Here is a 24,057-nt window from a genome sequence, read left to right as displayed (position 1 = left end):
CGTTTGGGCCAGCTGAAGCTTCCCTATCCTTCTCCTGTGGAGGAGAATTGGGATCCATGATGTGGGTTGTCTCTGTCCCTCTCACCACTGGCAGGAAGTTAAGTTCATGAGGAATACACCAGGGGGCAAGAGAACCCCCTTACTCCAGTTCTGTTTCCTGCCTTTGCCACTGGTAAGAAGTTTCTTGCCTGCTATAAGGCGGGAATGCTATCTTGTCAGGGATTTCCTCCCCTTTCATTTTCTTCCTTGGTCTTTGCTTCCTGGATCCTCTTTTCAGCTCCCTTCCACTGTCCGTACCAGGTTTTCCTGCTCTTCCTCCTTCCTTTCGGTTCCATTTTTCTTTGCCTGTGCAAGGGGGCCTGGAATTCCTTTAGCAGCAGCCCAGGCCAAGGAGGTTTTTGGGTGACCTGCCAAGGCTAGTCCAGTGGTTCCAGCGCTTTAGGAGGTTCTGATAAGCCAGGAAGTTGGATGAGGAATGGTTTGCCTGGCTAGAACAGGGCCTACCCACGGCCTCTACAGCCCCCTCGCCACAGACCCATCTGTGACGGGGGGTGGGCCTCAAGAAAGCACCCATGGTTCAAACCAGGTTGGGAGCCATCACGATGGCAGGGTGCCAGGGAGGAACTGATCTCTCCCCTTCCCTCTGGGTGCTCCTCATCTTGGGGCAGGGCTAGGAGGAGGCACGGGCCTCAGCATAAGTGGCTCTGGGTGCTGAGCAGGGGAGAAAGGGGCTCCGGCATAAGGGCTTCCAGGAGAGCCAAGCCTCCCCTTTCCCCCAGGGCAGGCAGCTCACAGGGTGCCTCAGGCTCTCACCCCGCTTCCTCAACATCCAGGCCTGCACCCACCCCCTTTGGATAGGGAAGAGGGTGAATTTCCCCCAAATGAGGATGAAGAGGGGAGCATTCTGCCCAGACTCTTTCTGAGCCCAGACGTCAAGCAGCTCTCGGAGAAGGCTGTGAAAACAGTGGATCTCTCTGAGCAGACCCAGTAAGCCAAGGATCAAACCCAGGCAATGCCTCCAATTCCTCAAGTGCAAGGCCTCCAAGAGCATTTTCCCTTTTCCAGGATAGTTTAAGGAGAGCATCTTGCAGGAATGGCAAGACGCCTGGGGCCACCAAGTCTACATGTTCCTTTATCAGGCGGTTATACCCATTTGATAAGTCTGGAGGGGATTTTCTTAGTGTTCCTCTTGTCAATGCTCCCATATGTTCCCTCTATGGCTTTCAGAGATGGACAGGATTACCCCAGGAACCCTGAGGACAAAAGGGCAGATTCTATGAAAACCCAGAAATTGCATGGTTTTGCAAGAATTTACCTGCCTAGGTAGAAACAAAATAGTGTACTTCTAGTGACTGTGGCATGTTAAAGACTAGTTTTCGCTGGCCTTTGACACCTAAGATGTGTGTTCTCAGGGCCCACCATATTCTTGTGATTGTAATCCTTTTAAACCGTTTTTAATTGTTATAACTTGCCCTGGGACCTGCTGGTGAATGGTGGGTAATGCATTTAATAATAATACTGTCCAGTTTATCTGATTAGTGGGCTTTAACACCTAAATCTTATGCCATAGAAATAAAATGGTTTGTGTTTAAGGTTTCATAAGACACTTTGATGTTTTTGCTGCAATGGACTAATATGGCTAGCCTATTTCACATTGAAGCTATATGCCTATGCAGGTTTCAAATGACTGGGAGATATACATTCAAACAGCCCAAAAGAATCCAGTAAGGCTAACTAAATTAATTAATTGATGACTACATTTGCATAATTGCATCTTTATGGTGAAAGTTCCATCACATTTGGGCTACTTATCAAAACATACTTTTCCAATGAATATTTACTGTTCAGGTTAGATATGGTTCCCATCACTGGTGGCATTATTTTCACAGGCATCACATGTGATGTAGTTAACACTCCTTTCAAATATAACTTGGTTTCTCAACTAACATTGAAGTTGTCTCAAAGTCCAGAACATTAGAATTGTTGTAATTGAATTCTCGTAATCCAGCTGTAGAACATGACTGAAAACACATGACAGCATATGTTACCTTGACATCTAGAACAATGCATTTGTAATGTTTATGTGTCCTGTGTATAGACAGAGAACTGACAGATGCACAGTGCGATAAGAAATGTTCAGCATACAGTGGTACCTTGGGTTACATACGCTTCAGGTTACAGACTCCACTAACCCAGAAATATAACCTCAGGTTAAGAACTTTGCTTCAGGATGAGAACAGATATCATGCAGCGGCGGCACGGCATCAGCAGGAGGCCCCATTAGCTAAAGTGGTGCTTCAGGTTAAGAACTGTTTCAGGTTAAGAACAGACCTCCAGAACGAATCAAGTTCTTAACCCGGGGTACCACTGTATTTGGCTTTTGCCAGCTTGTACTTCCCTGTTTTGCTGGGGACACCCAAGAATCAGAACCAGTCTGAAATAACTTATTGTATTAATTGTAGGTCTTCATGAGGATAAAATTGTCTGACAGGTTTATAATTGCAATCGAAGAGGATGTCATGGATAATTTTGCGAACTTCTGTGTGCATCCAACTTAAATTTGCAGTGAGAAGTGAACTATTTTTGCACTAAGCTCCTGCACTGGAAGCGGATTTTCAGGTCAGGATGGAAAATGGGTCAGTGTGATATACAATGAATCCAGTCCAACTTTGTTAGTATTTATCATCACCGTAAATTCCAAGAAGCTTCAAACTTTTCTTACCATTTTTCAGGATATCAGATCTTGTTTAATTAAAATTTTAAAAAATGTCACTGAAAAAAGAATTTCCAACTACGTCTGATCTATTAATCTGCCTCCTCCATAAGACCTTCAACCTAGGTTTTTCTTCATTGAAACAGTAATTTGTATCTTCTTAGCTGCTTATCCTTTGAGGAGGCTCATTCTTTTTACACAAACTGTCTTTGTTTGATGTGGCTGGCAGAATGATGGACCATACCCAATAGGTTTGCATTTGTGTTTGGGGACTAATTGTGTTTGATGTGGGGAGGCTGAGCTTGACCCCTTTGCTTCTCCTTGCCAATGTTGCGGGGTTTTTTTTTTTAGTTTAATCAAAGCCCCAAGGCCATTTGAAGCGTAGCCAGAAAGCACCTTGCAAGTTGAACCCTATCTAATTATGTGATGTGTGTAAACGCTGAAAGCATAAATCTTAGTCACCAGAGCTATGTGTTTTTATAAGATTCCCTGGTCCGGTGACAGCCGAAGCAAGCAAGGGCAAGATTGATCCCACAGTGATTTTTATGGACGCTGCACCACACTTCGTAAAGTTTTGACTTGTTAAGGAGATTCCATAAATGGCCTCAGTTAATAAGGGTGAAGTGACTTGCTCCTTTACAAACATGTTGCAGAAATCCGTGGCTGTTACAAGTACATCATAAAAGTGGGGGAAATTAAATCATATAAAAGAATGTGGAGTGAGTGGGAGAATAGCTGAAAGCAAATGCATGTTGGTTACTGGAGGCGTAGAAGCAAAGAGCAAGGGAACTCTAAAGGTAGACTGTGTGATAAAAATAAGAGACATGAAAGTGAGTCATGCTGTAAATATTGGCAGTAACCATCCTTTCTTTTGCTCTTTGTCCTTTATAAAGCTGCCTAGTTGACTTTCTCTGTTTCAACGTCTGGTGATGGTGTTTTTTTTTTATTTTTAGCCCTAGCCAAAATTTGTTAGAGGGACATGCTTGTGTGCCACTGTTCAAAAGATTTTCTTAATGATACTTAAGAGTATTTCTTTTTTAATCCCAATGATGTAAAAGTAGTCATCCATGTAAGCATCATATTTATGAAGGTGATGTCACTGAACACTTGCTGCACATGGGGCCTTGGCGTCAAAGAGTGCAGCCACTGGTATGCTCCGGCTCAGGGGCGGAGTGTTGATTTTGTCTCTTGGGGAGAGGAAAGCAAATTAATTGGCTTCTGCAGAAGGGAGAATTGCCTTTTCTGGGCATGCGAGAGTAAGAGGTTGACTGCCAATCACAGTAGGGTCTTATTCCGCTCCATCTCAAAAATTGGCAGTGTCACACCATCAGCTGCCTTTCTAAAACAGTCATGGAATTAAAACAACTGCACCCTGTTTACTGCAATGTGAGAGTGTCTGCAGGTGGGAAGCAAGGAAATGGGGTTTACAAAATAAACCCACGCAGGGAAGAAAATGAGACAGATTTTCCAACCAAGTTGCTACATGGACATGCTTATAGGTGCTCTTGTCAGCTCTACAGGCCTACTTGTTAATGGGGTCTCATCGGGATTAAAAATTGCCTTCCTTGCTTGGAGAGCGAGCAGTCAAGTGCTCCTTGGCTGGTTAATTTCTCTCCCGGTGCTAAGCAGACATCATTTTTCCTCTTTCAAAAGTGCCCCCATGTCTGAATGCTGAGTAAATGAGGTAGCAATTTATTATCAAGTCCTATACCAGTAACAGCTCTTCTTTTCTGTCCTCCCCCTTCTTTTCCCAAGCTTGCAAGATTGGATACTACAAGGCCCTCTCAACAGATGTTGCCTGTGCTAAGTGCCCGCCTCACAGTTTCTCCATTTTGGAAGGTTCCACCTCTTGCACCTGTGACCCGGGATTTTTCCGAGCAGAGAACGACGCTGCCTCCATGCCCTGCACACGTAAGTCAGACGCCTTTATTTATTAATTTTCCTCTCCTCCTTCTCTTGCTGCTCTTATAATTTATACATGAGACACTCCCCAGAGATGTACATCCTGCTATGAAAAATGTCTGGTTGGTGACAGGGACATTCAGTAACAATTCCCTTTTAAACAAGTCAACACAATATGTCATTACCGGGTCCTCTCTCCTGCTGCACAACAGAAAGCGAAGTTTGTGATTAAGTGACAGAATGTAGGTCAACGGCAAAAATAAGAGGGTCTAGTTCCATTTTGGGTTTTTTTGTGTTTGTGTTTTTGCATTGGTGTCTGCACCGTGGAAGTGCCTTAAGGCTGCACTGTGTACGCATAATGAGGGACAATCACAGCCTTGCATATGTGATGTGATCAGAAAACAGGAGGAAAGATGCTCTAAAAGAAAGAGGCATGTAAAGGAAGGTTTGTGGCAGTTCTGAATAGATGACTTTGGTCTTTTTCTATAACAACGCATGGAAAACCTTCATGGATCAGACCAAGGACCCATCTAGTCCAGCATTCTGCTCTTACAGTTGCTAACCAGATGTTCTCATGAAGCCTACAAGCAGGGCATGAGCCCAGTAGCCCTCTCCTGCTTGTGATCTCCAACAGCTGATATTCAGAGGCAAAACTGCTTTTGACACTGGAAATTATACATAGGGTTTGTGAATGGTAGCCATTGATACTTACCCCCTGCCCATGGTTGTTTTTTGGCATCGTGACTGGTCTTGCTAGATGCTTTGCTCACATATCATGTTAGGAATCAAAGTAATAGGAAGTGGCAAGGCATGATTTCAACACAAGATAGATCATTTGCAAAATCACCACTGGATGCTGTGATTTTCATCAGGATGCAACCACTGGGTAAAAAAAGGTTGTATTATTCAGTTGATAGGCTTTCTGGCCACGCTGAAATAAAAGTGAATGAAACTTAGGACTGCATGGTTCTCAATTTATTTCCTATTTCTGCTGCTATGTGCCCATTACCACAACATCCATCCATTGCTGTGGAGTTTCTATCATTGTTCATTGATATAGATCCCACAGGGTTTTCTTTTCACCAAAAGGGTTTGCTTGGCTGCTTCTGTGCAACACCTGCAAAACAGGATGGCATCCTCCTTTGTCTAGGGCCCTTTCCCACCTTCTTCAGGGCCACCTACAATCAGCTTTGCTCAGACACTGCACTGGTGGTAGTCAAGCCAAGAATAACACGTCTGTTGCATTGCACATGAATTCGTTACATCCATCTTTAAAATCTCAAGAAGTTTGAGAAACTCTGTGAGAGCACGCAATGGGCATTTTGCAAGTGAGCCTTTTCTCTACTGAGATTATATCTTAATTTCACCAGAAAGCTTGCAGTAGGAAGTGCCCAGAGGGTAAGGTGGCACGCTCAGCATGCTCATATCACAAAGGCCATGTTTTAATTGTCCTTGGGCCACTCTGCCTCAGGGCAAGGACATTTATAACACAGACATGGGGTCACCCAGTGAGTTTCCTGGCTGAGGAGGCAATTTGAACCTTGGTTTCCCTGGTTCTAGTCCACCACTTTAAAAAAGAAAGAAAAACAAATACACTGTTACTTTGCTTCATTTCTGTTTCAAATTCATTTTTTAAAAAAATGCAATTGTAGACAGACTCCTCTCTTTTAAATGAAAAGCCAAAGAGAACAGTACAGTGAATCATTCGCACTGATAGAATGATTCTAACCTCATGCAAGGTCTTAGTATTTGTTAGATTTTTAAAAGGTTAACTTCATGGTTTCAAAATAGCAATTAGCAAGTTTTACATTTGTAATTAGCAAAATAACAAACCTGTTGATTTTAAAGTTTCTCCCACCCACAAAAAAGAAAACAGAATATTTTTAAAGTACTGGACAAATATTTGACAATATCTGAGTTGTCAATTGACCAAATCTTTTTTGACTGGTCAAATGCCCAACTATAACTTAGTTCTTTTCATGTTCTGATTGGATGTGACAGTTTCAGTCTATATGGGACATGGGTGCATGGTGGTGAGCAAAGATTTTCTGTAGCTAGTTATCCGTTCATGCTGCCCTCTTTTGTAAAGAGAGTCTGCTGGTCGTCTTTGATTAGAATCTTGCTATGCCCGCTTCTTAGCTAATGGCTAAGAGAAGTAAAACAAAAGAGAATCAAATGAGTTCTGAATCCTATTATCCTAACTAATTTCTCATGTTGCTGAGATACAAAGGGGCCAGGCCACAATTTGGGGCTATATATTATCCCAGCAGCTGTCTCATGCCTGCCAATCTTTGTATAGTTTTTGTGCTCATAGCTGCTTACACGTTCAGTGTTAGCCAAATTCTTTACATTTTCAGCTACGGATAAAAAGTCCATGGAATAATCTAAGGTAATAAGGCTTGTTTGGGAAACCTTTGGCGCTCTGGATGTTGTTGAACTTCAACTCCTGATATTCCTGTCTGTTGACCATGCTTGCTGGGGCTGATGGGAGTTTTAGTTTAGCAACATCTGGAGAGCCGAAGTCTACTCACACCTGTACCAAGGCATCCACCCACCTCCTCAGATCTCTTTACCAACACTGGCTGTGCTTTCAACCCTTATATCTGCTGACAGGAAGGTTCTTATTCTGGTCCCCCTTCAGAGTTGCTTTCAGATCCTCATCCAGCAGTAGAAACAAAGCGACTCCTGAAGCAGACAGCAAATTTTCTGGTTCTCCATTATGCTCTCAAAGACTCACTACTGAAGACTCTCAAAGCTGCTCTTCAGTAGCTGACTGATCTTTAAGCTGGAAACGCTTGTACTCCGAATGCAAAGTGCTGAACTTGCTCAAAATTCTTTCTCTGTCCCTCCCTCTAGCAGGGTGGAGGATGATTTGGTCACCTTCCCAAAACCTGAGAGGTTTTATGTGCCAAAATTCGGATTGAGCTTCCTAGTGATCAAATAACATTTACTGTTATTTTGTTTTAAGTTCCTGGCCACCTAACTGCCCATTCACAGTGATCAAGTTGGCCAGAGCCTGGAGTGCATGTTGGCTAAACATGCCAAGAACTAGTCTGTATTTACTTGTCTTACCACAATCTAACACAGATACCTCTAAACCCACCGAAATGTGGTTAGACACTGAAGGAATTTCAGGGATTGAAAGCCAGAGAAAGGATAAACCGGCTGAATGAAGCTTTAGTGAGTTATGGCTTGGCCATATATGGGGTCTTATGAAAGAGTCAGCTGAACCAAAGATAACAAATATTTTGAAAATAATTAACCCAAAAGTTCAATATCTCTGAAGTCTTAAGGGAATGTTCTGTGGTTTTGGTCTCTCTTGTTAAGGAAGGGAATAATTGCTGAATATTTTTATTTTGAAATGATAGGAAGACAGTCTTGTCAGATTTTCTAGCAGCTAGTTAGGGAGTCTGTTTTGTTCAAGAAGGCAAGGCAGAAATTTTGGAAGAGCACCAGCAAAAGAGAACAAGTCATGGATGAGCAAAGAATAGCACTGATTCTAAGTGGTTCTAAATTCTGAATTATTCTAAATGGTTGTGATCCATGGATTGTGTGTGATTAGATCTTGGTGGAAACATTTCTCATGGAGCCAGGATATAAGCTCTGTCCAGAGCGATATCTTCTTTCCAATCATTCTCTTTTGTTCTGACTTTCTCCCTTCAAATAGTTTTCAGATTATCTTCTTGGTTAGGAGCTGTGCCACTTAAAATGTAGACTGTGGTTCAGAGGTAAAACTGACTGCTGTTGTGGATGGCCTTAAATTCCATCCCTGACATTGAGCAAAAAGGATCAGGTTGTTTGTGATGAATCTGGTTTAAAGTGTATAGAGACACTGCTGAAGATATATTCCAAGTTTCTTGGATAAGGCTATGGCTATTTGGAGAAACCCTGTGATAATGAGGATGTGCTTATCGTGATGTTCGGGACTTTCTGTTCACCATAGTGCTGGTGAAGTATGCTAGCCCAGTGTGGTGTACAGAGGTAACAGAAGCCCTCAATTTAGGTCTGCAGTGAAGTGGAAATTATACGATAGAAACATTATAACAGTGTGTTTATGTGAAGCTCTTTTTTGTATATATTAATGATATAAAGAGGAAGAGCAGGTTAGTTTCTATACTGTTCAAAGATGTTATTCACTTGCAGAATACTCTCCTGTTGCTCAGATGGGGCACTGCTAAGAGTACCATATGCACCAGAGGTGTGCTTGGTATGTGCTGGAAACCAGGCTTCAGCCCTCTGGAATCAATTACCAGCTGAATTTAGAGAAGCACCGAGAGTTTTTATATTTAGGCAGCTTTGGAAGACATTTTTTGTTTACTTGAAGTGGGAGCCAGTCATTTTTTCGAATAATAATTGTACAGTTATGGAAATGGTTTCGTTGCTTTCAGTTTTCAGAGTTGGCATCCTCTTGTATCTTATTTCATTGCACACCACTTTTGTAACTTTTGGTTGTAAAGTGGTTTATAGATCTGCAATTAATATATGTGGTTATAAATTAACACTGGTCCATTAAATGAGTCATCATAATATAGTTAAACATTAGAATAATCAAGTCAAGCACATGAATGACTTCAAAATTAATAGACCACAACAATATTTTAAACAACTTCTATAGAAACATGGAATAAATATGAAAACTGAAAACCACAAGTGCAAGTGAAACCAAACTTTAGAGAAAGCAACCATTTTAAAAAAGAGAGAGAGATGTCATGAGGCAGGGGGAAAGAGCTCTATTTAAAGATCTGTTTTAGAGGAAGCATCTCAGTTTGCCTAACTTTTTTGACATGGGGAGATGGAGAAGAACACAAACAACAGAGGATCTTTCACACTTATCTCAGTTCTTCTTACCAGTTGGTTAAACCAGGTGATAAACCCAATTCCCTTGTGCTGACAGCTATAATAATCAAGCACCTTCTTTGTTCATTATGCTCTATTTAACCCCAGTAGTCTCATTCAGTCTTGCATTTAGTAATCGCTCAGTGTGACGGCCTTCTAATGAAGAAATAAAACATAGAATCTGAGACCCATTCTTCTAGCAAAAACATACACTCTGCTCCATTGGCTTGTAAAATCAGGTTTCTGTTCACTATTAGGCCAGGTTTAAAAAAAAAGGAAAAAAGAAGAAATGGGTAATTTAAAGGAAAACACCTGGAATGAACAGAAAATCACCCTCCCTCCAATTTTGTTGGGTGTTGGTAGGAGGAAGGTCTTATTGTTGCTAATTATTTATTTTAGTTGCTAAGACATTCACAAGACTCCACTTTTGTTCATCATTGTTCCTTGGGCAGCTGTTCCTTTAACTATTTTAATAGCTACATCTTTGGTTTTACATCTTAACTCTCCAGGCCAGGAAAGGTAGACTTAATAGCTTTCTGTTTTTCCTGAATCTCACACTGGAGGAAAAGGAAACGAGAAAGCTTTCCTCCCCCACCCTCCTTATACAATCCCCATGACAAATTATGAAAATTGCATGCTTAATTTTTATGCACTGGTTAGAAAATGCACTGCACACAGCCTATAAATTGTTAGCATACCCAACATCAAAAACTTGGCTCAAGAATATCAGGGTTTTGTTTTATTTTTGTAAAGTTACAATTTATGCTGCCAGTTGGATCACCAATATTGTTCTCTTTGAATCAGTTGCTCAGATGTTATGTTTATGGCTTATATTTCTATAAAGAGAAACCTTTGTGGAAGACAGATATTGGTATTTATTTATTTATAAAAGCATTTCCATACTGCCATCACGCAAAACATCAGGGTAGGATACAACAACATAAAAACATTTAAAAGAGATACAAAACAATCATTAAAATGTCTAGCTACTCAAGGGACATTTTAGATAGCAGCATAGATCTAGCAACATTTTAAAAAATCTTTAAAAGGCACCTGAAACACAAAAGTGAGTATTCCTGCCAAATCTCTGCTGGAAAAGTGTTCCACAGCATGGAATCGGAGATACAGTGGTGCCTCGCAAGACGAAATTAATCCGTTCCGTGAGGCTCTTCGTATAGCGGTTTTTTCGTCTTGCAAAGCAAGCCCATTGACAGCTTAGCGGATTAGCACTATTAGCGGTTTAGCGGCTTTTAGCGATCAGCTGTTAAGCAGCTTATCAGTGGATCAGCTGATAAGCGGCTTAGCGGCTTAGGAAAAGGGGGGGAGGGGAAAAAACCCGCAGCAACTCGCAAGACATTTTCGTCTTGCGAAGCAAGCCCATAGGGAAATTCGTTTTGCGAAGCGCCTCCAAAACAGAAAACCCTTTCGTCTAGCGGGTTTTCCATCTTGCGAGGCGTTTGTCTTGTGGGGCACCACTGTATCAAATGCCCAACTGCTAGTGGAGTCCAGTTGGGTATCTGTAACACCTGGAACACCCATCTGTAGCAAGTCGGAATATAAAGTGATTCTTTAGGTATTTTGGACCCAAGTTGTCCAGGGCTATAGCAACACAAGAATCTTGAACCTGGCCTGGTAGGTTATGGGTAGTCAGTGCAGATGATTTAGGAGATGTCTCACCTGCTGTTGTCCATATGCTCCAATCTGCAGTTGAACTGCTGCATTTTGTGCCAGCTGGAGTGTCTATATTATGCCCAAGGGCAGCCCCAAATAGAGCACATTGCAGCAATCTAGTCTTGAGGTTACCAGTGCATGAACTACGGTGGCCAAGATATCCTGATCCAGATGCAGCCATGACAAGTGTCACATAATACCTTCGCCACATCTATGAGAACTTGGTTGTTTAGTGCAGCCGCACTGACACTTTTGGAATGCCCTGCCTACTGATACCAGGGCTGGCGCTTTCACTGTATTCTTTTCGGCACCTGCTGAATGCATTCTTATTTAGACAAGCCTACCCAGATGTTGGCGCTGTGGGTTAAACCACAGAGCCTGGGACTTGCTGATCAGAAGGCTGGCGGTTCGAATCCCCGCAACGGGGTGAGCTCCCGTTGCTCGGTCCCTGCTCCTGTCAACCTAGCAATTCAAAAGCACATCAAAGTGCAAGTAGATAAATAGGTACCGCTCCGGCGGGAAGGTAAACGGCGTTTCTGTGCGCTGCTCTGGTTCGCTAGAAGCGGCTTAGTCATGCTGGCCACATGACCCGGAAGCTGTACACCGGCTTCCTCGACCAATAAAGCGAGATTAGCGCCGCAACCCTAGAGTCGGCCACGACTGGACTTAATGGTCAGCGGTCCCTTTACTTTTACCTTACCCAGATGTTTAGAAATTTTGTATGTGTTTAATTTGTTTTAGTCTATTCTAAAGTGGTTCTAACTTTCTGTATGTTTTGGCTGTAGATTTTTAAAGTGATAACCTTACCGCTTTATCTTTTTTGGTAAACTGCTTTGAGGGTTTTTCCTACCATCAAGGGGTATATGCATTTCATGAAATGAATAATAAGTCAAAGAGGAGTGGTCTGGGGTGGTGAATGTTAGCAGAGAAAGCTGCAAAGTGATGGAGGAAAGTACAGTGTCCTTGGCAAAGAGGTGGACTCTGTGCTTTGCTGAGATGGTTTTGGGGGGCACTGCTCCCCAGCAACCCACAGTGTGCAGTAAATGAATAAGGCTCGCTGAGCTCACCCACCCCATGGGTCAGTGCTTCTCAATGGGATTCCTCTTTCCCATGGCAGCTGCATGCCCTGCCTTGTGTGTAGATCGTAGGATGATGCCTTTTGACCTCAGGCTCATAGTTTCAGTGTCTGATCTGATCTGGTATCATCAGTGAAGACAGAAGCCTCTGTGCCAGACACAGTTGTCTTTCAGCATTCTGGATGTGCTGAGTAGCTGTCTGCCTGAGCCACACATTCTGAACTGCACACTTGCAGTGCATCAGCAGTATGCTAAGATATGGAGATAGCGCATCTGATTTATCCTAAACATAAGTACAAGTTATAATTTCATGTGATATAATTTCAGGTGCCTTGCTGTATTTTTTAAAATCAAAGTGCGGTTTATAAATATTTAAATAAATAAGTTATGGAAGAATTATCCCTCAGAGCAATGCAGTTATTATTTTGAACAACTGGGTGGCGGAAAGCAGAGAGAAAGAGAAACTAAGAGGGCTATATGACCAGGCCTGTTTATTCTTCAAGCCTAATAAACTTTGCAGGGTGTTAGAATCCAATGGCTATATGGACCATGCACATTGCCATGAATGTACAAATGTACAAATAATTAAAATGTACAAAATGAATAAAATTCAACATTGCCAAGCTATATGTACAAACTTCAAAATATTTCTTCCTCGGTCTAAAGAATATGCCTTTTCCGTTATCTTAGGAATTTTCCTGCTAGAAAGAACAGGTGCATTTTGTCACTTTTGTATCCATCTGCATCAGTTTCCTAAACAATATTTTTCATTACAATTTGAGTTACAGATAGGTAGCCGTGTTGGTCTGCCATAGTCAAAACAAAACAAATTCCTTCCAGTAGCACCTTAAAGACCAACTAAGTCAGTTCTTGGTATGAGCTTTCATGTGCATGCACACGTGTATCTGAAGAAGTGTGCATGCACACGAAAGCTCATACCAAGAACTGACTTAGTTGGTCTTTAAGGTGCTACTGGAAGGAATTTGTTTTGTTATTACAATTTGAGTTAAACTTAGAGACACTATTAGTTTATTAACTTTTTTGATTGGGTCAAAGTAATTAGCATTAGCTGTCCAGCTGAAAGTACAATACAAATCTGTCTCTCTGTAAATGACTTTGAATAATTTGGTCTCTCGGGCTAGCCAAACAAAAGAGTGATTGTTTGACATATGGTATAATATATATACAGTATATATGTATAACTAACACACCTGCATTCAAGATACTCTACAGAACTGAATGTAATAAGGACAGATTTTAAAAGCTGCAGAATAACAATCCGTTTTCTTATTTTCACTTCAGGTTTTTATCCTGAAATGAAAAAAAAAAGGTCTTGTTATAAATTGCGAGCATCACTTAGATTGTCTTTGCATTCGCCTTTTCTAATTAAATTTAGCCCTCTGCTGTATTTCCTCTAGAAAGTATATTGTTTTTAGATTACCATTTCAGTCCTATTACTCAAAAGTCCAGCTTCTAATGCTTTCTGACAGTTATCAACATAATGAAGCATAATGAAATGATGAGCAATCTACAGTGGAAACTCAACATGGATTCCACTAGTGCTGTGTGACTGCTGTAAAAAATATGAATGCAGATGAAGATTATGTTATCCTTACCTTGTTTCCAAGGTCAAGGGCTAGTTAGATAAAGGTCTGAATCTTTCCATTTTGCAAATACAGTACTACATTTCAAATAATGCAGTTGATTCTCAACAAAATGTGTTTAGATTTACATTTCCTAATCTCTGCGAGCGCTCCCATGAAAATGATTGTTTATACAAGAGAGGGGGGGAACCTCCCCCCCAAAAAAACCCCAGGTTGTTTTGGAGAATTAATTTTCCATAAATGTTTACATTTTTACATAAATAAACCTTCCTTGTTCTTACTTTTCATCATTCCTTCATTCTGTGTCCAGTTAGTTTCAATTGTCATCTGCTTAATTTCTGTATAATTTTGAGGTCACTGGTTGATGCATAAAAATAACATAAGGCCATAAGGATCCATTGGGAGTAAATTCTTTCACATCTTTTCTTGAGATTTCTCCAGCATGCACTAACTCCAAAACATGCAAAATAAAAATTTCCTTGATTTTTATCGGACATGTAATTAGCTATTAGGAGACAAAGCAAATTACGGGCAATGACATTGCTTAAATATGCCAGATAGAATGTTCCACTGAAATATCTCCCAATATTATTTCTACTCAGCTTTTGTCTGAAGTTGCTGTGAGTACAAGACTAATCTTTCCACCATTTTCTAAAAGCAGCTTCAAAAGAAAAGCTGAAAGAATTAGTCTGGCTTCACTTTTATAAGAATTTTATCTCGCAGCCAGGAGAAGCTTCACCTGCCTAATTTACTTACCAGAACTAGACTATAGTTGAATATATATTTTTTTCATCTGAAAGCTCATTTATTGTGTCTGCCTCTTATCAGGATTCAGCCTTCTTGCTTTAGCTTTTATTTCTTGAATAGGTATAATTCTGCGTCAGGAAGAATGTGCAAAAATCCTGTAGACCAAACTGTGGTCTGCTGATTGCCAGTGGTTCATGAGTTTCATTCAGGCAGTCCTAGGAATTGTCTGTGGAGACAGAAGATGACATATCTGTTAGATTAGCTAATCTTATTGATTTTCAATTATACTTTTATTGCTTCTTTTATTTCTTCTTCAAATTACAATGGCAAAATACAAGAAATAAAAGCAGCAACAAATATACAATTATAAATCATACACATCTAGCACCACACATTACAATTGTCATGGCAATTCCCCGAGAGGGTCCTGGGAATTTAAGTTTATTGGGAATTGGAGCTCTAGGAGAAGTCTCCAAATAATAATAATAATAATAATAATAATAATAATAATAATAATAATAATTTATTTATTTATTTATTTATATCCCGCTCATCTGGCTGGGCTTCCTCAGCCACTCTGGGCGGCTTCCAACAAAACATTAAAATACAGTAATCTATCAAACATTAAAAGCTTCCCTAAACAGGGCTGCCTTCAGATGTCTTCTAAAAGTCTGGTAGTTGTTGTTCTCTTTGACATCTGGTGGGAGGGCATTCCACAGGGCAGGTGCCACCACCGAGAAGGCCCTCTGCCTGGTTCCATGTAACTTGGCTTCTCACAGTGAGGGAACCACCAGAAGGCCCTCGGCGCTGAACCTCAGTGTCCAGGTAGAACGATGGGGGTGGAGACGCTCCTTCAGGTATACTGGACCAAGGCTGTTTATGGCTTTAAAGGTCAGCACCAACACTTTGAATTGCGCTTGGAAACGTACTGGGAGCCAATGTAGGTCTTTCAAGACCGGTGTTATGTGGTCTCGGCAGCCACTCCCAGTCACCTGTCTAGCTGCCGGATTCTGGATTAGTTGTAGTTTCCAGGTCACCTTCAAAGGTAGCCCCACATAGAGTGCATTGCAGTAGTCCAAGGGAGAGATAACCAGAGCATGCACCACAATGGTGAGACAGTCAGCGGGCAGGTAGGGTCTCAGCCTGCATACCAGATGGAGCTAGTAAACAGCTGCCCTCCCAGGCCGCGCACCTGATCCTTCAGGGGCACAGTTACCCCATTCAGGACCAGGGAGTCCCCCACACCTGCCCGCCTCCTGTCCCCCCAAAACAGTACTTCTGTCTTGTCAGGATTCAACCTCAATCTGTTAGCCACCATCCATCCTCCAACCGCCTCCAGACACTCACACAGGACCGCCTTCACTGGTTCTGATTTGAAAGAGAGGTAGAGCTGGGTATCATCAAACAAGTCTCATCACCTTAGCAAACTACAGTTCCCAGAGTTTTGGCGGAGGGCGTGATTGTTGAAGTGCCACAAGAGTGCTTTAAATGTTTCGCATGGATGTGACTTGCATCAGCAAATGCTGGAAACGATAACAGGAGAAAACATTTCATGTCCCAAGGCACCAAAATCAAAATATCTGGATGCAAATCCAGCACAAGTCTTAAAAGTGCACAAAATATATGAGCACTAACAATTTAGATTTGTAGGTGTCTGGAGGATGTAGACACCAAGGACCCCCCTTTCTCACACAATCCCTTCTGTTGTTTATTGTGACTGAAAGTTTGTGCTTACTCCAGAAAGCAAGGAAATTAGCAGGTGATTGATGTTTTCAAGAGGCTGCTGTTCCTCGTGGGCTGGGCTCTGCCCACTGTAAAACCACAGAGACTCCCATGATAAATGTTCCAGAATGGCCACGCTGCTATGAAGTAAGGGTCACCCTCGGTGGCAAAGTTTATGTAAACTAGCCTACAGCAATGAAGGAGCTCACCTCAGCTGCTGAAAGAAACCAATTAGAGACTGCCACATTTACAGCTGTCAGGGGAACTCTCTGACTTTCTTTCAGAGTCAAACTCACATAGATCCACAGTGTTTACTCTGCCGTTATAACCTGTCTTTCAGTGGCAGGGAGATTAACAGTGAAAATGCTTATCTGAAGGGCTTCACAGCTATCAACTCCAAAACATCATTGAAACGGTTATTGACAGCTCTGGAGTTGAACGTGTTGAACAAAGCCACAGGAGGAGGGATTCGAGATTCTCTCCCCAGCAGCACAAGTGGAAGATGGACTTGCCTACAGAAGGTTGACTGGTTCCTAGGGGAAGCCCAAGCTGAGGTGGAGAAATAAAGCACAAGGAAGATGAAATAAACAAATAAAGGGTGATGGGAAGAGGCGGACAGATGGGGGGATGGGAGAGAAAGGGGGAATAAAGAGAAATTAATAGGACAGTTTTGGAAAGCTATTTTTTGGGGGGGGTGCATATGCAGTTGCTGAATTTGTTCATAGGACAAAAAAGTTTTGTCAGCATTGGAAACCTCAAGAAAGGTAATTTTCAACAAGCTTGCTTGCTTTAATGATAAATTCACATTAAAGTTTCTGCTTTTTATTCAATTTGCCCCTTTTTGTTATTCAGTTTTATATTTTTAAAAAGTAATTGAATGAAAATAAAAGATAATGATATTTTAGTTATGCTAACTTTGGTTCTGTTGAGTTGGAGCCAAAGGTTGTGTGAGTGGAACGCTGTTCACACAAGGCTTTCTCCCACACTGCCCTCCCTGAAGCCCCCCTAAAGCCTCCTTGAAAAGACTGGAAGACCTTCCTTAACAGTGTAGACTGTTTGCAGGGAATGGAGAAACTGAGAATAGCCTAAAGTCTGTTGCTGTTGCTGTTGCTGTTGTTATTTTGTTTTAAAAAAGGAAACAGGAAAACACTTATGCAACTTTTATGGAGCCAACCCTTCTTCATTTCGTCATTTTTTTCTTGAAGCTTGGCTGCATCCTTTCACTTTATTCTACCCTTAGTTTTATTTCCTCAGTGACTTAGATTTACAGGAGTTTGTTTCTTTGCTGCAGTGCTATTTTCCAAGGTGTCCAAAGACCCTTCAGAGTTCCCTTTACCCTTGATCTTTTCTTTTACACTTTCTTGTTCTTCACTTGTGCTCAGTAGTGCAGTTATGTAAATTTAGACTCTGGGCTTTATGGCCTTATGGAGAGGGGTCCCCTCTTTAGATGTTTTCCTGCTCATACCAAATTATAATAAGCCAATCCTAATGCATTTAAGGATCTTTCTCACCATTCTGCTGAGTGGGACCCCAGACTTCTACTCTAACGGCACCACAGATTGTCCTTTCCATTTTGTTCTGTTTTAAATGTAGTATAAAACAAAATAGCAGAAAAATGTCCAGGGTGAAATTTACCTAAGTCATACTCAAAGTAAACCCACTAAAATTACTAACCGTCTGCTCAGAAGTAAGTAATGGGCCTAACTCCATCGAGTAGCATTTTACAGAATGTGTTCAGCTGTTAAAAGGAATTGATATCTGTTGATATACTCCCAAGTCCAGTAAATTGAATAGTTTCCATACCCTATGGAAGACTCAAGTGCTGATTTATCATCCAGTCAGTGTCATGGCACTGATGTAAATCTGATTCCTCGTAACAGTTCCCTGTTGGGCTACAATAAGTTTGCTGGCTGGTCTTCTCTGTTAGATCATCCTTATTATCAGGCAACAGTTCCTGTTTCCCCCCTTACAAGGCCTTATTCTGGAAAATTGCTTAGAGATGCCAGCACAAGTCTGAATGCAATCAACTTCTTTTAATATTGCCGAAGTTTAAGTTATTACCTCACAGGATATGAGTCATAAAGAAGGACAGTTCCCAGGACCCATTTAACGCCTAATGGCATTAGGATTTGCACTTCTGATAAAATGATAGATCAGACAGTGCACTTTCATTTTCTTCTCTTTTATGCTACATCTCAGGGGTATATTGCATTCTTTGCCAAGCAGAACTTTTACAGCTTTGGGGAACGCCATCACAATCTTTATCAAAGAAAAGTTACCAAAATCTGGAAACCATGCTCTTCGAATATCCCATCTGATTTTCCCTCCTTCCTACGTAGGCATTTTTTGGGGGGAGGGTGGGGTAATCCACACTGTAAAATAGGGAATAATTTCAAAAGTCAGCTCAAAAAATGGGTCAGCACCATTTTTTTCTGCTCACACAAATATGTATGAATATTACGTATTGGCTATACAGTGGTACCTCGGGTTACATACACTTCTGGTTACAAATGCTTCAGGTTACAGACTCTACTAACCCAGAAATAGTACCTCGGGTTAAGAACTTTGCTTCAGGATGAGAACAGAAATTGTGCGGCAGCAGCGGGAGGCCCCATTAACTAAAGTAGTACTTCAGGTTAAGAACAGTTTCAGGTTAAGAACAGACCTCCGGAACAAATTAAGTACATAACGAGAGGTACCACTGTATACTCCTGTATTTTCCTTCTGTGTTACTGTATTCACTGCAAAAAGATTTTTTTAAAAATCAATCATCATAATGCAAAAATACTCTCAAATTAAGAGCCTTGACTGAAGCTTTCTTCAGGACTGGAAACGATAATTTACTACTAGCCTTAGCAAACAGCATCTGTTCTACTCTATGCAGAATAGTAAAAGGGGAGCACAGGTGTGCCAGTGCAGACTGCAGCACTCACTTGATACAAGGTGACAGGAAAAAAAAGAGAGCAAAGCTTTTCTAGTCCCACCTTGCATCTCAATTTCCAGGGATGATCTCTTAAACCTCTGTTTTTGTGCTAAAATGCAGACTCTGGAATTGAATGAGCTGTGGAAATGTGTTCTAATTCTTCTAGTCCTTTCAAGTCATATTTGCAGTTACCGTATTTTTCGCACCAGACCATAAGACGCACCTAGTTTTTGGAGGAGGAAAACAAGAAAAAAATATTCTGAATCCCAGAAGCCAGAACAGCAAGAGGGATCGCTGCGCAGCGATCCCTCTTGCTGTTCTGGCTTCTGGGATAGCTGCACAGCCTGCATTCACTCCATAAGACGCACACACATTTCCCCTTACTTTTTAGGAGGAAAAAAGTGCATCTCATAGAGCAAAAAATAGGGTACTATTTATCTTATTTGAATACTTATGAACTACACTTTTTGAGGAAAAAAATACAACCAGGTGGCGTATACCATAGAAAAATCATAAAACAGTTTCTAGAGAAGACGTGCTGTTGGATATCATAATTCTAGTCTAGTGTAATTCAGGCTGCAATCCTATGTCGCAGGAGTAAGGTCAATTGAACTCAGGTGGATTTCTGAGCACATAAGCAAAAAGCATGTAGGTTGACTCAGTCTAGCACACGGGTGTCAAACACAAGGCCCGCGGGCCGAATCCGGCCCGCCAGACCTCGTCATGTGGCCCGCGGCATCAAGGGCGAGGAAGCGAGCTTCTCGTCCTTTTTACTGGTCCCGACCCAGATTTTAGGGTCCGCACTCTGGCGGAGGCTCTCTGCCTTTCTAAAAAGTGACCCACGCGAACAGCCTTCCCTGCCTGCTTGCAGTCAGGGCTCCAACCGACGCGCCCCATCGGTGCTGCCTACCGGCCGGTCCCACAACTTTCGCCTGCCTCGCGGGCCGGGCAAAGAGGCTTTCTGCTCGCTTGGTCCAGCCCGGGGCTCGCTGCGGAGGAGGTGGTCCCGCCAAGCCGAACTTGGAGCCGGCTGCCTCCGCCTCTCGGAGCCTCCCAGGCGCGGCTGCTCAAGGGGGCGGGTCGCGTGCGCGGCAACTTTTGGAGCCCAAGAGAGCCGCGGAGGCTGGCAACGAGGGCAGGGAGTGAGAGCCGTGCTTGGGACGCCGCTTGCTCACTCGCTCGGGCCGCAAGAAGAGGCCACTGCGGCGCTGCAGCAGGCGAGGAGATGGCCGGGGGTGCAGATGGAAGGGCCAGGGGCTGGCTGGGGGTCGCCCTGGTGGGTAAGTAGCGGGGCCAGCAGGTGGGGAAGGGAACGGCGGAGGCAAGTGGAGAGCGGGGACCCGGCGCAGGTCCTGCCGCAGGCAGCGCCCCCGCTGGGCTGGGAGAGGCGAAGCTGCTGCTGGTTCAGCTGTGCAGAGTGGGGTGGAGGGAGCCAGGCGGGCGGGTGGTGTGCCACACCTCAAAGCAGGGGCGCCTCCCACCCTGAAGAGGACTGCGCCGGCATCTGGGCGGCTGGAGCAAAGTGGGAGCCTGCCAGCAACTTGGCTGCGGGAGCCTGGCTACGAAACACCGCCCCCCTCCCCACGCCAACACATCGGCTTTCTCCGGGCCGGAGGACTTGGCGGATAGCCCCCTCCCCGGGAGCAACTGCAGCAGCTCGGGGCCCCAGCAGGACATCCTGGCCACCCGTGCCCGCAGTGCCGCTGGGGCTCCCTTGCAAGGAAGAAACTGCTGCTGTCCAAACTGCAGCTCCATATCCTCCGACTTCTGAGTGCGGCGGCAGGGCGGGGGGAGGCAACATTTGCTTCTGCTCTGCTCTGTTGGGACAGGCTCCTTTCTCCTCCCCATTGGAGCTCCAGTCTGCCTGGAAGCCCATCTCGTCATCTTTTTAAAAAATCATTATTATTTCTTCTTCTATTCTTGTTTAAAATCATACTGGAATAGGTATATTAAATAGTGTATAGGTTCAAGACAACACACACCAGTGCCTAAGGAAAAATAACTTTGATAAAGTCCTACAGATACAACTGGCCCTTTGAGGGTGACCAAACTGCTGATGCGGCCCCCGATGAATTTGAGTTTGACACCCCTGGACTAGCATGTTCTGCAATCCAATGTAACTACTGCCTATTGAAACATAGTAAATAACAAAATACATAGGGAATATGTAATAAAACAACAATGACTAAGAGAACAGAATAAAACACAGTGGTACCTCAAGTTACAAGTGCCTCAGGTTACAAACGCTTCAGGTTACAAACTCCGCTAACCTGGAAGACTTACCTTGAGTTGAGAACTTTGCCCCAGGATGAGAACGGAAAGCGTGTGCCGGCGGCGCAGCAGCAGCAAGAGGTCCCATTAGCGAAAGCACGCCTTTAGTTAAGAACAGTTTCAGGTTAAGAACGGACCTCTGGAATGAATTAAGTTCGTAACTAGAGGTACCACTGTAATCTCATCAGGTTAAAAGACCTAGGCCTTGTGTTGTATCAACGTGGGTGCCAGGCAACCCTGCCTGGAGAAAGAATACCAGAAAAAGGATACTGCAGCTGAGGAGGTCCAGCAACTCAATCACCACCAGCCTCACTATAGATAAGGGTGAGCAACCAGAATAACGCTTCTAAAGATAATTTCAGTGAAGGGCAGGTGGGTGTGTCTTTTGGTATCTTTGCAGAAAAATGCTCATGGTGAGCTATGTATTCACCTGCATATGGAAAACAGTAACTAGTGAATCTGGTCAAATTTGTAGAAAGCTTTACATTAGGATAGTGTCTGATCACACTCAGGGACATTTTCACTAGGCTGATGGTTAATGCGAATGCAGCCTGTATAGACCCCAAAGATAGTCTTAGTCACAGGAAAAACTCAGATTGTAAATACTGCATGTTCATTGATTGTTTCTAAAGTTGTTTTGATTTGTTTTGCTTTTAAGGGATGATGTATGTCAACAGAGATTTATGTTAGAGAAGGGGCAGGGTGGCTTGGCATTCCGGTTCTAACTGTTTCCTGATTATAGGTTGTCTAAAACTAGGAGATGGGTGACAGTATGGGAAATTGGATATATTCTTTCCCAGGTAGATCCATTTCCTTCTAGAGCGGTAGCACCCTTTAGCAAAACACCATATTTCTTTCCTGCTGTTCTTCATAGAGAGAGAAAATACAAAGCTGTAGTCCATAGTTTTAGTGCTTTAAGGAGTGGCTGCGTCAACAGTATTGCAAAATATTCCAAAAAAAATGGGCTGACCTTGCAATTTCCTTTTATTTGAGTGCCATTATACATTCCCATAGCATCTTAAAAAGCAGAGACATCACCTTGCCAACAAAGGTCCGTATAGTTAAAGCCATGGTTTTCTCAGTAGTGATGTATGGGAGTGAGAGCTGGACCATAAAGAAGGCTGATCGCCGAAGAATTGATGCTTTTGAATTATGGTGCTGGAGGAGACTCTTGAGAGTCCCATGGACTGCAAGAAGATCAAGCACATCCATTCTTAAGGAGATTAGCCCTGACTGCTCACTGGAAGGACAGATCCTGAAGCTGAGGCTCCAATACTTTGGCCACCTCATGAGAAGAGAAGACTCCCTGGAAAAGACCCTGATGTTGGGAAAGATGGAGGGCACAAGGAGAAGGGGACGACAGAGGACAAGATGGTTGGACAGTGTTCTTGAAGCTACAAACATGAGCCTGACCAAACTGCGGGAGGCGGTAGAAGACCAGAGTGCCTGGTGTGCTCTGGTCCATGGGGTCACGAAGAGTCAGACACGACTAAACGACTAAACAACAACAACATACATTCCCATGCAAGTTGGGTTGAAGGAATGTACCATCCATTTGGAGCTAAAGTCAAACCATGCAACAATTGTCTGTACTGTTGCATCCTGCTTTTTTTCTTTTTTTTAATATACAGATATAAGAAACTTTAACAGCCTGAATCTAAATGAATTGTGTAAAAAAAAAAAAATCACAATTAACTTCACATCTGCACTAATAGGATCTGAACTGGGGCTGCCTGATGCAAAAAAACAACAACTCAGCTTTGAAGGGTGTGTGGGCTGGAACACAACATTTTCATTCTCAGTGATTTGGCCTTCTGTGAAACCACAGAATCCTTGTGTGATACCAAACCTTCTGCAGCCTTTGTTCTCTCTGAGCCTGGCTGTATTCCTAGTTATTTCTGTCTTCACTTTGGGATATGCGCAGAGCTTCAGTAAATCTACAGTTCACTGCTTGAGGAAAGGCGGGTGCTTCCAGCAGAATGCCTTCAATTCACCTGTGCAAAAAGTGCTCTCTGTAGGTCCTTGTCTGTTAGGGTGAGGGTTTTGCCTTGTGGGATTTTCTGTTGTAACAGCCGTCATGTAAGAAACAAAGGAAAACAAGACACCTATTAAATCGAAAAATTCTGCCGTTCCTGCCCTCTTCAACCTGCCAGCATTCCAGGAGCTCCATTAGTGACTGACTGTGCTCTTCAAAGACTAGATACTGCCTTTCCCTTTGCTTTAACATCAGCCCACCACTTGGCAACTCCCCTGCACCTTCCTTTTCATGCTGGAGCTGATGCAACCTTCAAGCATCTGCTTCCCTTGTTTTCTGCTTGATTGCTTCTCCGTTTAGACACCACCGTGCTCTGCCCTACATACTAATTACCGACTTTTGCTCCCGAGGAGCTTGATTCATTGTGGCACATTTTCCCACGTAGCATTGGGCATAGCCCCGTCAAAAGCATCTTAATGGACTTGAGAGATGTTCTTCTGTTAACCCTGAAGTTGCCATAGGCCAGGAAGCAGCCCCTCCTCTCAGATTTTGAGAGACAGGGTCCATTCAGCATAGATAAATATCTCATTTACCAAGACTCTGCCTTTTAATTCCTT

At 42.9% G+C, this 24,057-nt stretch overlaps 1 protein-coding gene across 2 annotated transcripts in view; it reads left to right on the top strand.

Annotated features, from left to right (window-relative positions):
* The window catches only part of EPHA4 (EPH receptor A4), a 162,381-nt gene that overhangs the window by 63,245 nt on the left and 75,079 nt on the right, over positions 1-24,057 (top strand). For both annotated transcript variants that reach the window (XM_081861522.1, XM_081861523.1), the window contains exon 4: positions 4,469-4,624. In XM_081861522.1, coding sequence (XP_081717648.1) covers positions 4,469-4,624 — 156 coding nt within the window. The remainder of the gene's footprint in view (positions 1-4,468; positions 4,625-24,057) is intronic.

Source organism: Podarcis erhardii (genome assembly GCF_964252035.2).
Source record: "Podarcis erhardii genome assembly, chromosome: 5".
Taxonomy (NCBI): Eukaryota; Metazoa; Chordata; class Lepidosauria; order Squamata; family Lacertidae; genus Podarcis; species Podarcis erhardii.
This window is presented reverse-complemented; position numbering and strand designations above follow the sequence as displayed.